The 17370-nt window shown below is 38.6% G+C and overlaps 1 protein-coding gene across 5 annotated transcripts in view; it reads left to right on the top strand.

The window, feature by feature from the left end:
* LOC132044850 (uncharacterized) overlaps positions 1-16379 on the top strand; it is a 69437-nt gene extending 53058 nt beyond the window's left edge. For 4 of the 5 annotated variants that reach the window (XM_059435386.1, XM_059435385.1, XM_059435388.1 and 1 more), the window contains 16 exons: positions 199-257; positions 517-668; positions 772-920; positions 6687-6815; positions 6893-6978; positions 7073-7188; positions 7282-7394; positions 7538-7661; positions 9205-9326; positions 13069-13237; positions 13333-13549; positions 14114-14420; positions 15161-15300; positions 15391-15509; positions 15611-15812; positions 16000-16379. In XM_059435386.1, coding sequence (XP_059291369.1) covers positions 199-257; positions 517-668; positions 772-920; positions 6687-6815; positions 6893-6978; positions 7073-7188; positions 7282-7394; positions 7538-7661; positions 9205-9326; positions 13069-13237; positions 13333-13549; positions 14114-14420; positions 15161-15300; positions 15391-15509; positions 15611-15812; positions 16000-16087 — 2292 coding nt within the window. In that variant the 3' untranslated portion in view covers positions 16088-16379. The remainder of the gene's footprint in view (positions 1-198; positions 258-516; positions 669-771; positions 921-6686; positions 6816-6892; positions 6979-7072; positions 7189-7281; positions 7395-7537; positions 7662-9204; positions 9327-13068; positions 13238-13332; positions 13550-14113; positions 14421-15160; positions 15301-15390; positions 15510-15610; positions 15813-15999) is intronic. The other variant, XM_059435387.1, reaches the window with a different exon arrangement.
* Positions 16380-17370: the final 991 nt, after the last annotated feature.

Genomic DNA, 17370 nt, shown 5'->3' with positions numbered 1-17370 from the left:
TAAAATACTTTGTAAAATTAAATGGGTTGGACGGAGTGCTTCCACATAAGTGATGGTGGCTCACTGATGCAACAGTCAGCATTGGCTATGTTCTACCTTATTAATGTTTATACTGTAAATGGTGCAACATTCTTGAACGCGAAGCTTTAGTTACGTGTGCATCTTGGATGTGGATTGACTGCCATATTTCTTGCACAGAATCTGCGTGTCATCATGAATGATGCCCTTTCAACAGTGCCTGCTGGCTGCCTTCACGTGTAAGCTACTTTTCTGTTCCTGGATTTTGTCTACTTTTCTTCTCTTAGTTTTTGCAGCATCAATAGCAACATGTGGATAATGTCTGGAAACCATGATCAATTTGCAAGCTGTGGTTTATGTGTTTAAAATGAGAAAAAAGAGAAACTCGATGGAGAGGCTCTCAGATAGCATTAAGAAATAAATTTAAAAAGAGGAATGAGCAAAAAAATCCAAATAGCAGCAAAGTATTATTATTTAATAATGTTATTTCCTTTGCAGATGCATTGATGTGACTGGGGCATATAGTGCTCAGAATACTGAACTGAATATCAGTTTGACAGCAATTGGTCTTTTATGGACTTCCACTGATTTCATCGTTAAGGGGCTTCTTTATAGACAGAATGAAGAAAAAGAATCAGGTAGAACCACAGGTTGTATATAGGCTGTCGGTTCTCTCTCCTATTAAAAGCATGTAATTAGTTCTTTCTTCTTTTCTAACTGCTAGATGAAAACTGGATATTTATCTGCTTCCAGATAGTAATGGAATGAAGGAAGAGCAGGCTCTCACTTTCTCTGGGAAAGTTAATGACCAAGCACTCCAAATGAATATTGTTGACCGTGACAAATTGCTCTTTTCAGTTTTTTCTTTATTACAAGACCTTGGTGCTGATGAAAGACCAGAGGTATTTATATTTTCTGTGGAATTATGCTTTTCCTGTGGTACAGATTTTGAGCAAATAAGCTGCTACGCAACTAATTTATAGGCTTTCAAGACCGTTTCTCTTTAGTTTAGTTGGCTAATAGTTTCTTCTCAATCATTCATAGGTGATTGATCAGAAACCTAGTATGTAATTTCATTGGGCAAGATGGGGGATACGAATATCTCATTTGCAGAAGGTTTTAAATCATACGAAATCAGCAAAACGGTCACGGGGAATGAAGTGTGGTTTGAATGGGTGGAGAGGAGTTGACAACAGATGTGGCGAGTGACTTTTAGTGCTAAACTAATGCAGTGGATAGTGGGGATTTTAAATATGGCATCAAAGATGCAGGTGGAAGCTGTTGAGATGGAGGATGAAAGATCACTTTGCAGACATATTCTGTTTACTGAAGAATAACAGATATGGGAGGTATGCTAGTATAGTGGCGATCCAAGGTGTTCGTAAATCAATCCTGATAGTGCCAGAGACACCATTCAATGCAGGGTAGCATTAAATATAGAAATTTTATTAATACCAGAAAGGAGAAAATGGACAACAAAACAAACACAATGGTCAACCCAATGTTGTCAAAAGCGAAAAGCACAAAGAAGCTCTGAAGTCCGTTGGGGCTTTAAGTGCAAATCGCAAATAAAGCGTGGACTTCAATTAAAAAAGGCGCAAATGGAGATTTTTTTTTTTTTTTTTTTTACAAAATACATATGTTTAGTCAAAGACTTATAATAATGAGCAACAACAACAACAACAACAACAACAACAACAACAAGAAGCCCAGTAGAATCCCCGCCGGGGTCCGGGAGGGAGAAAGTGGTGTACGCGAGACCTAACTCCCACCTTGAAAGGTAGGGCGGCTATTTCCGAAAGACCCTCGGCTCAAGAGAGGAAAACAAGAGGAAAATAAGACAAAAGGTCAGATAGGGCCAGGCATATCAAAAACAATATGAAAGCGAGGAATAACAAAAGCGAGGAAGTCATGGTAGAAAGGAGCATTAACTACCATAGATAAATAAGATAATCAAAGTACAAAGGCCCAACAAATATAAGCAGAAATCAAATGCAAAAATCAAATGGCAATAAACGAATGGGCAAAACTACAACTACTATGGTGGAAGGATAAGCAACCTAGCTTTCTATCCTAATCTGAGTCCTCCACAACCTCCTATCTAAGGTCATGTCCTCGGTAAGCTGAAATTGTGCCATATCCTGTCTAATCACCTCTCCCCAATACTTTTCGTCTCCCTACCTCTCCCCGAAACCGTCCATAGCCAACCTCTCACGCCTCCGCAAAGGGGAGCCCCCGTGCCTCTCCTCTTCACATGCCCAAACCATCTCGGCCCTCGCTTCCCGCATCTTGTCCTCCACCGATGTCACTCCCACCTTGTCTCGGATATCTTCATTCCTAATTCTATCCCTCCTAGTGTGCCCACACATCCATCGCAGCATTCGCCGTTCCGCGACTTTCATCTTCTGAACATGAAAGTTCTCGATCGTCAACACTCCGCCCCGTACAATAAAGTCGGCCTAACCACCACTTTGTAGAACTTGCCTTTAAGTTTTGGTGGCACTTTCTGTCCACAAAGACTCCGGAGCGCGAGTCTCCATTCATCCATCCTGCACCAATACGATGTGAAACATCTTCGTCGATATCCCCATCTCCCTGTATAATAGCCCCAAGATACTTGAAACTTCCTTTCTTTTGAATGGCCTGGGTATCAAGCCTCACTTCCTCGTCAGCCTCATGCGGTACGCCACTGAACCTGCACTCCAAGTATTTTGTCTTGGTCCTACTCAATTTAAATCCTTTAGATTCCAACGCCTGTCTCCAGCCCTCCAGCTTATCGTTAACTCCGCTGCGAGTCTCGTCAATCAGGACTATGTCATCCGCGAACAACATACACCAAGGCACCTCACCTTGTATTTGTCGCGTCAATTCATCCATCACCAAGGCGAATAGAAACAAGCAAGAGCCGATCCCCGACGTAACCCCATCGAACAGGAAGTTGCTCCAAGTCTCCTCCTACCGTCCTTACCTCGGTCTTAGCTCCATCATACATGTCCTTTATCGCTCTAATGTACACTACAAGTACACCTTTAGCCTCCAAGCATCTCCATGTGACCTCTCTTGGCACTTTGTCGTAGGCCTTTTCTAGGTCAATGAATATACGCGCAAGTCCCTCTTCCGCTCCCTATACCGTCCACCAATCTCCTTATAATACGAGTGGCTTCGTAGTCGAGCGCCCCGCACGAATCCAAACCGGTTCTCTCGAAATAGACACACCTCTCCTCACCCTCATTTCCACCACCCTTTCCCATACTTTCATAAGTGTGACTTAGAAACTTGATACCTCTATAGTTGCTTTTTGAATGTCGCCTTGTTCTTGTAGAAAGGGAATCATTATATGAGCATGAACAAAGAAATTGAACAAAGAAATTGAAAAAATAATTTAAGATAAAGTAAAATATCAACTGTTTAGTGTGACATCTTCGGGAGACGCTTATTAGCAAGGAAAAGTATGTCTTAGAACCTTGATGACGATATTGCAGCGCACATTAAACAAGGCCAAGCGCTCAACATGTTTTGTGCCTCGCTTTATGGCTTAAGCTCGCCTTTGACAACACTGGGTTAACTATAAAATACTTAAAATTGAGATTTGTCATTTCTGGGACTTCTGATTTATGTGGTGGAGATCTTCTTGGCAGATGCTTAGTGGGTAAGTTTGAGGCTGAATTGTCGGAGATTCCTACCTTGAACGAGGTTCGTAGATGGGTAAGCACAGTCTGGAAAGCAACACATGGGGTGAATGTCTATGTGATGAACGACTTCACGTTTATATTCAAACTACCATCAAGAAAGGTGGCAGAGCATATTCTCATTGGTGAGTGGAGATGACGGAAATCCAAACTAAACATGGAGTTGTGAATACTTAAATTGGGATGCTGGCCAACAAACATTAAAAGAGACTGGGTCTGGATACGCCTGCTGAGTCTTTCTCTAAACTTATGGTCACAAAAAGTCTTTTAGGAGATTGGAGATTTTTGTGGAGGTTGGATGGAAACAGAAAGAAGAATCTTCACTGAAAAATCATCTAAGGTGGGCTAGGATTAAATTAAAAGGAGATGGAGAGCTTATACCTAAGGATGTGGACGTGGAGTGTGACAAACTTGTTTACAAGATACCTATTTGGTGCGAAATGTGGCACATATGATCGTCAGGGTGCTGATCAATGGCGTAGATCGTAGATGAAGACAGAGTAGTTTATGATATAGAGGGAGATGAAAGGGGACAGTTGGCGCAGGCTAGTTACTGTGCAGAACATGTGGCTTCGTCCTTAGGAGCTCAATTTCAAAAAACCTAGCACGTGAGACTGCAAATAGAATATCTCCCGCTTATAATTCAACATTGGGCCGATCCAACCTAACAATGGGATGGCACCTTATTGGGCCCAGGATTTATTTGCAATCAATTTGGCCTAACCAATGAATATAAATACGATAGAATAGATTATTTATTTCTAGAAGTGGAGGCAAAATAATCAACTACTAGTAAGAGCCTGCAAGAAATAGTGAAAGGGTTGAAAATCCAATTTTGTTTACCTTGAGAGTGATGAAAACCAACAAGAAACTGAGGTTTCACAGGAAGACGACATAATCGGGGCAGCGATTATTGAAGGGGGTGAAGAAATTTTACCATCTGCGATGCACGAAACAGACATGCAAATGGCAGAATTGAATGGAAAGGAGTTGTGGTTATGTGAGGAGCCTGTACCTTTACCCTCTGTTTGGATGGTTGTTTCCCGTGGTTCATTAATGTACAGTATGGTATGGTATAATATGGTGTTGTGTTGTATTGTACTGTATTGTATTAATGAACACAATGTTTGGATAGACTGAATCGTTTGTTGTGGTTTAATAACATTTGTATTGTTTGGTTTGACTGTATGGTACTGTATAATAATTTGTAAGTTTACTAAAATACCGTTAACTCTTAATTAGAAATTAATTTATAAAGATTAATAAAACAAAATAAGAACTTTAAAAAATAAGTAGGTAGTGGGTGGTGTGAGGTGGGTGGTTGTGGGATGAGGGTGGGGGTAGTGGGTGGTAGGGTGGGGGTGAGTGGTTGTGGGGTTGGGTGGTGGTGACGGGTAGTGGGTGAGGGTGGTGGAGGGGTGGGTGGTGTGAGGTGGTAGGGTGGGGGTGAGTTGTTGTAGGGTGGGGTTGTGCGGTGGTGAGGGGTAGTGGTTGGGGTGGTGGGGATAGGTGGCGGGAGGAGTGGGGTAGTTGGGGGTGCGGGTGGGGTGGGGGTGAGTGGTAGGGTAGGGGTGGGTGGGTGGATGGTGCAGGGTGGGGTGGGGTGGAAGGTGGAGGGTGGGGCAGGGGTGGGGTGGGGGTGAGTGTGAGTGGTAGAGTGGGGGTGGGGTGGGATGGATGGTGGAGGGTGGGGTATAATAGGGAAATAAAATACGTAACCACGGAAAAACCACCAAATCCGTGGTTACAAAAATTGGGACTTTTTATGGTTATATAACCATGGGATGAACCACGGGTTTATAACACCATACCACATAATTTTAAGAACAATAGAAACAAACATGGTTTCGTACAAAACCATACATTAATGAACCGCGGGAAACCACCATCCAAACAGGGGGTTAGATTCACAGGCAGAGGAAGACGAAATGAATGGATCCTTTGGGTTCATAACAACATAATCAGACTGAGTAACTAACTTGGGGTGGATTTTTGGGGCGTGAAAATGTAGCTTTGGCTCTTTTCATGAAAATTAACAGCCAGAGGAAAAAAAAAAAGGGGTAGTTGCAGACAAGGCCAGTGTTGCGACACCAAAGTTCAAGGGTATCCATGAAGTTAAGGGTTTGGTTTTCACAAGAAATCTAAAGTAAATGGGTCGAGACGCAGTACCAGGGGAAGGGTAGATGAAGATAATCAATGAATATTTAAAATTATTTCATGGAATGTAAAAAGGAGCGTTAAATAGAAGGGTAAAAAGGAGCACGGTGAGGAGTCTTATGTCAGAAGTGGAAAGCAGATGTTTACTGCTTTCAAGAAACAAAATCAAAAGGGGATTGTTCCAGAATATCTGAAATTGAAATGGAGAGAATACAAAGACCTTTTAAAGAGCAGGAGGTGTGGCAGATTATTAAACAGTGTACTATTGGTAAAGCTCCAAAGCCAGATGTTTATTCTATGAGATTCTTTCATAAGTTTTAGGAAATAATCAGATAGGACATCATAAATACTATTCATAACTTTCACAGCAGGGGAGTCTTTGAAAAAAGCTTCAATGCTACTTATGTAGCCTTGATCCCAACAAAGAATGGTGTTAAGGGTATACAGGATTTCAGACCCATAGTCTGATAGGCTCAATTTACAGAATTATTTCCAAGTTATTCACTGAGAGGCTTAAGGAAGTGTTACAAAAATTGGTGGACATACAACAAATGCCATCTCTAATTAAAATCTCTTATGACGTCTCTAAGAATGTTAAGAAAGATGCTAGCGTGCAACTGTTTTTAGGTTTCAATGCAGCTAATTGAAGGTTTCTTTCAGATCCTGTGACCATGTTAAAGTTATATTATAAAATCACATTTTGGTATCTATTTAAGTAGACGTGAGCTGAAGCTACTCCTAACCGTGATGAAAATTGTGTGGTATTTTGATGCTTTTGTAAGTAGCGGACATAATTATGTGTTTCACCTAATCTATTTTTAGGTTAGGAACTCTGCTGTTCGGACACTTTTTCAAATTCTTGGCTGCCATGGGCAAAAGCTTTCAAAGAGTATGTGGGAGGATTGTCTATGGAATTATATTTTCCCTACATTAGATCGCTCTTCCCACATGGTAGGTGGAAATGTCTCCAATATATTTTAGGGACTTCCCTGTGGCTTTTCTTGACCAATCAGATATATTTTGCTTAGGCTGCAACATCTTCAAAGACAGAATGGCAAGGAAAAGAACTAGGAACACGTGGAGGAAAAGCAGTTCATATGCTCATACACCATAGGTATGCCAATTTTGGAATGACCATTTACTGTCAATATATTTTTCTATTTGCTTGTATTTTGAATCTCTGTTGAGCAAATTAATTGGTTCTGCAGTCGTAACACAGCTCAGAAACAATGGGATGAGACACTTGTGCTTGTACTTGGAGGCATAGCTCGAATTCTACGTTCTTTTTTCCCTTTCTTGAGAAGCTTAGAAAATTTCCAGTCTGGTAATATTCACAATCCTTTTGATTTATAATCATGTTGTCTTTTCCTGGTGAGAACATTCTCAGTGATCATAGAAGAATTCTGTGTTTATGCAGGATGGGAGACTTTGCTTCTCTTTGTAAGAAACAGCATATTTAACGGTAGTAAAGAAGTTGCTCTTGCAGCTGTGAATTGTTTACAGTCCACCATAGTTTCTCATTCTCCAAAGGTAATCATGTGATTCACTGTATTTGTCCATATAACATATCTTCATGCAAATAGAAAGAAGGCTACAGAAGTTATCAGTGTGGTGAATATTACGAAATACTTTAGGTTTTAGCTTATTTTCAATGAATAACTCCTATGAAGCAGGGAAATTTGCCTATGCCTTACCTGACTTCGGTGCTTGATGTCTATGAGCTTGTGCTGCACAAGTCACCAAACTACAGCGGGAATATGGCATACAAGTTGAAGCAGGAGATCTTACACGGTCTCGGTAAGTGTTTTTATGTGTAATAATCGACATTACTCAATAAAGGGCCGTTTTGGAGCTTCCTTATATGAAATCTAAATAGAAATTTATCTAGATTAGTTCAATCCACTTTGCATTTAGTGTTGTGTTTGATCAAATTGGATGTTAATCAGGACTTTATATGATCTCTATTTGGCAAATTTATTACTCTACGTTTTAATTTAAAAAATACTAGGATGTCAATAGTCATAAATAGCTATAGTTCTATTTTATCTTATAAATGATGTGTCTACTATAATTATATGCATAATAAATCAATAAAATATCAGAATAGTCTTTGCTAGGACCAACTTGAGTTTGTCTTGGAACAAACTTAATCTGGATTAGGCTCTTCTAGGGTCTAAATTGAACCAAACCAGTATTTCAGCGTTTGTCAAACTAGGATTAGGAATAAGATGACACTAAATTAAGATTAGGTAAGTCCTCAGTCGCTGCAATGAACTTGAGCACCAGGAGTTTTAGCTCCCGTTTGGCCATAGATTTTGGGAACATATTTTAAAGATTCGTTTTCAAATCTTTGTTTAGCCATAAAATTTTGACACATTTTGAAAACAGATCTTCAAATCCCAAATTCTGGCTCAAACCTATTTTTGGGCCAAGATCTATGTTTTGGCATTTTCAAAAATATTAAAAACTAGCCCAAACTTTTATATTTTATAAAAATACCCCATCTATTTATGACCCAAGTAATTCTGTCTACCATGTTCTTCCATTAAAGCCGTATCTACCATGTTTCCACAATTAAAGCAGTCTCTTCTATAAAGTGAAAGAGCTAAGCTAGTTACTACCGTTGTTTTTTTCTTTGAGCGGATGGATCATTATATTGTAATTTGAATTGTAGTAACTAGTAAGTGTGTTATTAGCAATTGTTATTAAAGTATCATGTTATGCATAATTTGGGATTAGCAAGTATGTATGTTTTGTATGGTTGGGTAGTCTTGATAGTTTTTAGAACTTATGTTTATAAGTAATCTCTAATGTTTTCCAAAACAAAAAGTGAAATATGTTTTGAAAAACTAGGGCCAAAACGCATTTTCAGAACTTGAAAAATTTCATCCAAACCAAGTTTTTCAATTTTTTTTTGGGAATCTATGGCCAAATGCTAGCTTAAGATCACATGAAGTTAGCCACTAAGCAACAGTGTCTATGACACTTAGAAAAATTGTAAAAGAGAAATACTGTAAATATTATAGTGCATCCTTTAGCCAAGACCAGAAAAGGTGGACAATTGTTTGTGTCCCATGTCAATAATCTCCTGGTTTTTGTATGTTCCCTCGTACAGTAATTCCTTTGTCCTTTATATCTGTAGGTCAGAAAACGTGGAATCCTTATTGTTTGAGTTCATGAGGTTAAAGTCTTTATTTACTTATTTATATTCATGCAATCTTTGTAGTGGCTGAATGTTGATATCAGTCTGATCAAGGAGATAGGGAGCATATATGTCATGAAACTGTGACAACTTTTGTAGTCTATCCGTAGCTTGCAATGAGTACCTTTTTATTGGCAGGTGAATTGTATGTTCAAGCACAGGGGATGTTTGATAATGGCACATACCTAAAGCTGCTGTCAGTTGTAGATTCAGGGATTAAACAAGCCAAGGTCGCCAATAGTAATTTTGAAGCTGAATATGTGAGTACTTGCATTTCATGTGATATAATTGTCATGCCCCAAAATCCCCGGGCATTGTGAAAGGAACCCGACCACCCCCTGATTGAGAGTACCAATCTAAAACAGTAGCAAAATCACCCAAAACCGATTATGACTCCCAACATAGAGACGATAATATACTTAATCCAATAATAGTATCTGATACAACGCTTATGATAATAGGTCCAGACTCACACTAAGGCATGAGCATCTAAGAATTTATAAGTACATGACAAGTCTAAAATGGAAAATAGACAAAATATTGAAGAAAACTCCAAGCAGCCACATGACTAAGCGGTTGGCTCAGCACTGAAATCAACAACTCGTATTATCAATCAACTTTGATGCTCGCTAGTGCTCGAATTTGTATTTGCAATAAATGCAGGAAAAGAAAAGGAGTATGGGGAGTACTCAATAAGTATCATTGGCTCCCAACAAGGTAGCGGCGAGAGTCGTGATACGAAAGTAATCTTTTATCAATAACCTGTAAATATATTATACTCACAATTACTAGTATGAACATGATAAAGCATGTCAATATGCACAGAGTCCAGCATATACAACGAGGAAGCATATGACAAATATGCACTTTCACAATAACCGACATGCCTAATAACCTGCGTGCACACTGTCCTGGGGTCTACCAAGACTAGCGACTCATGAGAGGATCCATTCCACACGTCTGAAACTGAAATCCCGAAAATGAATCCACCAGTGTTGTTAGAGGCTCATTTGAGCCGCACTTAAGTGCTGAAGCTCAGAAAAGCTTAGGGAGGGTGCCTCGCCTCGCTTAAGTTGCGCCTAAGTGTAGGCAAGGCACTGAGGCGTAAGGTTGCGCGGACTCTTCATGTTTGATGCCGAACCCGTCTTGACATGAGACTGGGACAGGTTCGGGTGCGGGATACGTCTCGGATTCGGTCAACCAACTTCGAATACTTTGACCCGAGTCCATGGACAAATGTTGAGGAAAGATTGAGATTTTGATTTCTCAAAATAAAAGATAAAACCGATTTATGACATGGGAAATTGCATGCCCATCTTGGAGAATTAAAGATTTAATTCTACAATATACATGTATGTTTTCATAGAATATCTCTCAAAATTTAGAATATCTTTATAGCTCTATTTTAAGATTTTTTTTTTTTTTTTGAATTTTCTTGGCTGAATCCCAGCATCCGTATCCAGAGGCGAATCTAGGATTTCTAGAACATGGGTTCACCACTAAAAAAAAAAAAAAAAAAAAAAGAAGGAAAAAATGTATGAAGTGGGAATTGAACCCTATCCCTCTAGGTAAATAACTCAACCTTCAACCAAGTGCACCACTTAGCTTTCTTGTAACATGTGTTCCAGCAGTTGATATTATACCAATTTTAAAAAATATATACACAAAATACCTAATTTTACGGAAAGACCATGTGTTCATGAGTCCTATCTTTAATCTAGCAGTACTGAACAAAAAATAAAATCGACAAATAAGTATATTAGTTGTTAAGGAAAATTCTATAAATGAATTTGTTGCCTTTTTCTTGAATTACATCTATATGTTTTTTCTCCTTTATCGTGCCTTTTTTAAGTAAAACCCAGACTACGATTGTCTTTGTGCTTAAAGCCCCAATAGACCTGGAGCGCTTTTCGCCGTTGACAACTCTGGAATTACAAAACTCGTAACTGATAACCTGAACATGAATCCACATGCTTTCCACATATCCTATGTGAACCGAATCTGTAAATCAACATACATACCAGCAATGCGCATGACAATCCAGTACAACCATGTAAATCTGCATGAGTACCATAATGTTATTCTAGCATGTACCATATGCATATAACATTATACTAGCATATTATACACAGATAATCAATTAATAGATATGACATATCATGCACAACAAAGTAGCAGTAATACAACCTATATCATACCTCGGTGCCCACATATATGCTCGTTACCTCATATTTACAGTAACCCATATACTTATCAATTATCATGTATAAAACAAGTTTTAGTTTTGGGAAAAATCCCCTATTGAGGTTGAAGTCTTAACTTACGTCGGTCCAACCCAAACTATTCTCCCGAAACAGCTTTTCCATGCCCAATGTCCACTGAACGATATAGATCTATGCAAAAATATACTCAACAGTGTCAATCGAGGTCATTTGACCCAATTCCATAATTTAAGATTTGGTCAAAGTCAACTCTAAATAAACCACGGTTCAACATGGTCAAACCTCTCAACTCTAAATAAACCACGGTTCAACATGCTCAAACCTCTTAACAAAATTTAAATCCAAGTTACCCATAACTCACGAGTCCAAATCTATGCGTAGATTTCCATTTGGAGGCCATTTAGTTCATCAAATCCATAATTTAGTGTTTCTTGGGCATCGGCCTAAAATCCCCGATTTCCACAATAAATTCCATGTTTTAATGCTTAATCTTCAATTAAAAGCAAGTATAATCACCATGAACGAGTTTAGAATCACTACCTTGAAGTGCTATGAAGTTACCAAGTTGAAATCCCTCAATTCCCGTTTCTAGGTTCGTCAAAGATGGTGAAGATGAGTATGAAATTACGGACTGGTCCATATATACCTTTCAGCATCACGATCGTGGCACATACCTCGCGATGGTGTTACTGGACCTAGCCTGGCTACATCGATCGCGGGCAAAGACCCATTATCACAAGACCTGACCTGGTCAATAAAGCTGTCCATCGCGGCATTGACCTCACAATCACAATGAAGGTCGACTGTCTCAGATCAAAGATTCCTCTGCAAAAGCGACACTTCCTCCACGAACGCGATATTGCACCAGAACACCAGAAATTGCACCAACTGCTTTTTTCAATTTCAATCTTGTCTGAAACATTTCCAAACCCCTGGAGTCTCAACCCAAACCAAACCTACAAGTTGCAAATTACTATATCAGCATATATACATGCTTAAAATGCATATTAGGTTATTACAATAATTAATAAGGATTAATATCATATAAACATGTGAGAATTGTGTGGATTTTTCTAAAGTGTGGAGTGTATATATGAGTAGATTCAAGTGTCATTGTTTTCCAATAAACTATTATGACAAAAAGGGAGAATACTTCATAATATGAATTCAACAAGACGCCTATAGGCTAGAGGTCCCCTTGTTATTTAATTCTATGAAGGGCCATCCTCACTTGATTAGCAGAAGCAGCAGTCAGAAAGAACTTCGCTTTCTCTCTAGTAAACTCTTTTGGCTATTCTGTCCACCCTTGATTTTTGTGATTGTATTATGGAGTTCCAACTTACCCTCACCATGGTTCATAATCATTTGTCTGGCAGCTACCCAAGTTTTAGCTAATACTCATATCAAGTTTGCCTCAAGATCCAGATATCTTAAACTATTTTGCGTTTTATTTGAATTTGGATTCTAGTTAATGTTTTGTATTTCTAGAACATTCGATCAATCAATGAATCATGTCTCAAGCTCCCAAACCCAACCTAGTTGGAGTCAGTTGTATGAACTCCCTATAACCATTCCACTGTATTCGTGTCCACGCCATTCTAATACTAAATAACTTGTTCTAAGAAAGACAAGTTAGGGTTCTCTAACTCTGACATTCTATCTAAAACATGAAAGACGGAAAATTGCTAAAGTACTCAGCTATATAATGCGACAAACCTTGCACTTTATCTGTTTGCTCATGATTTTAAATTTGTTTGCGATGGCAATTTTCTTTCTCTAGGGTCATGTTCCACCTGTGCAACGTACTGCACTGGAAATACTTCCACAATTGCGTCCAGCAGAACACCTTTCTTCCATGTGGTCACCGTTGCTTACAAAATTATTGTTGTATCTTCCAAGCTCTGTTTCCTGTATGGGCAAAATTGAAGATGAGAGCCACCATGAGACCAGTGAGAGTAGTTACTTGTTTGGAAATCAATACATTTCTTTGAGCTGTTTTATATTTTTAAACAAAACTTATTTTGTTTGATATTGTGTGGCCCAGCGACCAAAGATGATGCTGAGATCAGTAATGGAATTGCTTCAGAATCCCAAGGGGAAGTGGAAGCTTCACCTAGGAATCCTGAATCAACTACAGTGCCAAGTATCTCAAATCATATTTTCGCGGAAAAACTTGTCCCCGTGTTAGTGGATCTCTTCTTGCAGGCTCCACCTGCAGAGAAGTACAAAATTTTACCTGATATTATTCAATCTTTGGGAAGGTGAGAATTGATCATGTATGATAGATCCTCTTGTTTCTTTTTCCGTCTATCATTAAAGATGCTGATTACAGTGTTTGATAAAAATATTACTCTGAAGCATATTCTTTTGAAAGAGGGAAACCATCTTAAGGAAAACTATCTTAAAGAGTTGACTAAGGGATGCAAGATTTTGCAACCTTGTTATGAAGTTGAGAGAAATAGCTTAGGATCCAATCTTGTTATGAAGATGGGGTAAATAGGGAGCTTATAATACCATTCTCATGTTCTCTTCAGTTAATCATACAAAATTACTAGGGAAGACTGTCATTAGATATTGATAGAAATTAGAAATGATCTACTTTTGACATAATCTTTTCTCGTCTCTTCCTGAATTTGTAGGCTTCTATTGTATTTTTGTTTTGTTTTATTTTGGCTCACATGTCAATGATACATAAGTCATTCTGTATGGATCACAGTTGGAATTACTTATACTCCTTTTATTGGTTGTGTTCCTCTTTCAAAGAGATTAACATGCTCAAAGAGTTTGGTGCTTCTTGTAAATTGAGTTCTACATTTATTTTGTAGATGTATGATAACAAGAAGAGACAATCCTGATGGCTCACTTTGGAGGCTAGCAGTTGAAGGTTTCAGTTGCATTCTGCTTGATGATATCAGCAAACTGACAGAGAATGCAGGGCCAGAGTTGATAACCACACCTGCAAGAATGCGTATCTGGAAAGAAGTTGCTGACATTTTTGAGATATTTCTAATAGGGTACTGTGGTCGTGCACTTTCAGTGATGGTGGACAGTGCTGATGAATCTCTGGAGATGAATCTCTTGGATATTCTAGGAGACAAGATTCTCAAATCACAGATTGATGCGCCTCTTGAAGTAACTGTCCAACCCAAATCTTTTTAGATATTCGCAATCTAGTTCTTTCACTTTACATCTGCACATATTTAATAACTTTTCACAAACACTTCATTTTGGGCCACTTAGTACCTTCCCATGCTAATGAACCAAGCCCATTTTTGGAACTTCTGTATGCAAGATGTGCTTGTGTTTCTGGAAGTTCCAAAGGTTGAGAAAGAATTAAATTCTGTCTATCATGGTTTTCTCTCAATCTATTCGGTGCCACTTGGCATTAGGCAATAAAATGTTTCCAATTAGGCCCAATTTCTTTTTTGTTTTCTAACAACTAAGTCCAACAAATGGCCAGCTGTCACCATCTTTAGGACCCTTGTTTGTGTAAATGATTTAACAATTAATGGTTCCCGTTGCAAGTAACTGAATCCTCGAAAATAGGCTAGGGAAAAAGAACATATGCATTTCAGGTGACACAGCTCTGGTCAATAAGATGTGAGATTATAGGAATTATTTATAGCCTTCTGCATAGATAAAATCAGCTATGGATTAATAACCAGATTGTTGGCTTGAGAAGTTCAGCAGACGATAACATATGATGTTTATCCATTTTTACAGGTCAGACTTTTTGCTTGCTATATTAGAGTTATATCTCCATTGCCACTTGAAGTTGTATGTCTGTCTGTTTGAATTCATATATTTTAATGATGCATTGTAGAAGTAAACGTTGATATCAAGTGTAATGCTGATGATCATGTTAATTGCAGATTCTGGAACGTCTAATCACCACTCTGGATCGGTGTGCATCACGTACATGTTCCTTGCCTCTTGAGACTGTCGAACTGATGCCTACACATTGTAGCAGGTTCTCCTTGAACTGTTTGCAAAAGCTGTTCCTTCTGTGCAGGTATATATAGTACTTTGTAATTGACACTATCTTTCCTGGTTTCCATGTTTGCGGATATTGTCCTTTCACACTCATTTCACTTGGTTTCAGCCATGAAACTGGCAAATGGAATTCAACTAGATCTGAAGTAAGCAACATGTCAATAAAAGTATTAATAACCAGATGTGAATTCATTCTGGAAAGATACTTGATGGATGAGAACAAGTTAGGTGGGTGATCTATTTTATATTGAAAGGGATTTCAATTGCTTCTCTTTTTGTTATACTTGTTTCCTTCTGCTTATTTTTCAAATCATACAATTACGACTCAGGAGAAAATCCATTGCCAGCAGCACGTGTGAAAGAAGTTATCTTTATCCTCCAAGAGCTTGCACGTCTTGTGGTTCATTCAGACACTGTATCCCAACTTCCTTTACATCCTTACTTAAGAGAAGGCCTTACAGCAGAGAATCAAGCAAGGCGTTCACATTTACTTGTTCTTTTCCCATCCTTCTGTGAACTTGTCATATCAAGGTAAACAGGTGAAACGACGAAAGAGAATGTGGTTACACTGTAAATTCTTCTGTCTAGGCATCTTTTGGTTAAAGGAGCTATTGTAACATAGTTTGGTTTGGTAGCGAACTTTTGGCACTTCCTTTCTATTGTTGTTTTTCTTAATTAAGAAGTAGATATCTAATATGAGGTAATATTTTATTGGCAGGGAAGCTAGAGTGAGAGAGTTGGTGCAACAATTGCTAAGATACATCACAACTGAGTTGGGATTACGGAAGTCTAGTGTAGCAATTTGAAAGAAATGGAAAATGGTTGCATTTTCTAACAGTTGGCACCTAACATTTGTCTATATGAGTACATACATGAGGATTTTTCTTGGTCTCCTCCAGTTTTCGGTGTTTCATAATGGATGTCTTTGTGCATTATGCCAAATAGATGAACTCGAGAAAACATGGTTAGTGTAAAAAAAGAGAGACATCCATCGACGTCTTGTACATTGTTGTATGTATCTTCTCCTTTTACTCAATGAGGAGGTATCTTTATTCTACCAGCCTTTGGCAAACCTATACTATTGTCCGATTGAGTTCCTTTTCTTCCGTAGTTTTTGTTATGTTGAAACTTTTACGTTATCTTGCTGCTTTCAAGTTAAATTGTTAACTGACTTGTTCTATTTTACTATTGTATTATGTGCCTCCCTGTCGTTCAAATGGTCTATGGCATCCCCATTTTGGATAAGAAAGAAGTGGTCAGTCAAGATAGACACCTATTTTGTGAACAATACAAGATTCACCTTTAAGGACCCAACCAAAAATTGAGTTGCTGCAGATCGTTAATGTCACGACCCAACCAGAGGGCCGCGACGGGCACCCGGTGGTAACCCACCCGGGCACCTCTTATCATACTTTCACATTTACATCTAGGTGAGTCACATAGCTAAATCATACTTTTCATCCATTATTCATACTAATTCCATCGGGCAACAATACATATATATCATCATCAATAACAATGCCTATATAGGTGTACATAAGCCGACCAGGCTAACAAATTGATATCACAAATGTAGGCCGACAAGGCCAAACACATCTAACCATATACACATGTCTACGAGCCTCTAAGGAGAGTATGTCATATCATGTAGGCGGGATAGGATCCTATCCCGCGATCCTATCCCGCCATGCCCATAAATATTTACACAAAAGAATAAATACCAAAAGCTGTAGCTCCGAATGAAATGGAGCTTCGCTATGTAGTCCGAATAATAAAGCTATGGATCAAGCCTGTCTCCCGCCAGCGGTATGACGCAACGTCCACAAACAAAAGGACGTCAGTACGAAGAATGTACTGAGTATGTAAAGCATGATCAACATCATTATAGAAGCATAATAAGCAACTTAAGAAATAGCATAAGCTGGGAGGTAGTAGATCCAACGTTATAAACACTTACTTGCTTTTCATAAGGACTTTTCATTTCTAATGCGTGATTGTGTACATACATCCATATCCATATCCGTATTCATATCCGTACTCATTTATATTTCGTATCCATTTTTGTATTCATATATATATATTCATATTC

The sequence above is a fragment of the Lycium ferocissimum genome, unplaced genomic scaffold (assembly GCF_029784015.1).
Source record: "Lycium ferocissimum isolate CSIRO_LF1 unplaced genomic scaffold, AGI_CSIRO_Lferr_CH_V1 ctg5331, whole genome shotgun sequence".
Taxonomy (NCBI): Eukaryota; Viridiplantae; Streptophyta; class Magnoliopsida; order Solanales; family Solanaceae; genus Lycium; species Lycium ferocissimum.
The sequence above is the reverse complement of the archived record's forward strand: the minus strand, read 5'-3'. Positions and strand labels throughout refer to the sequence as shown.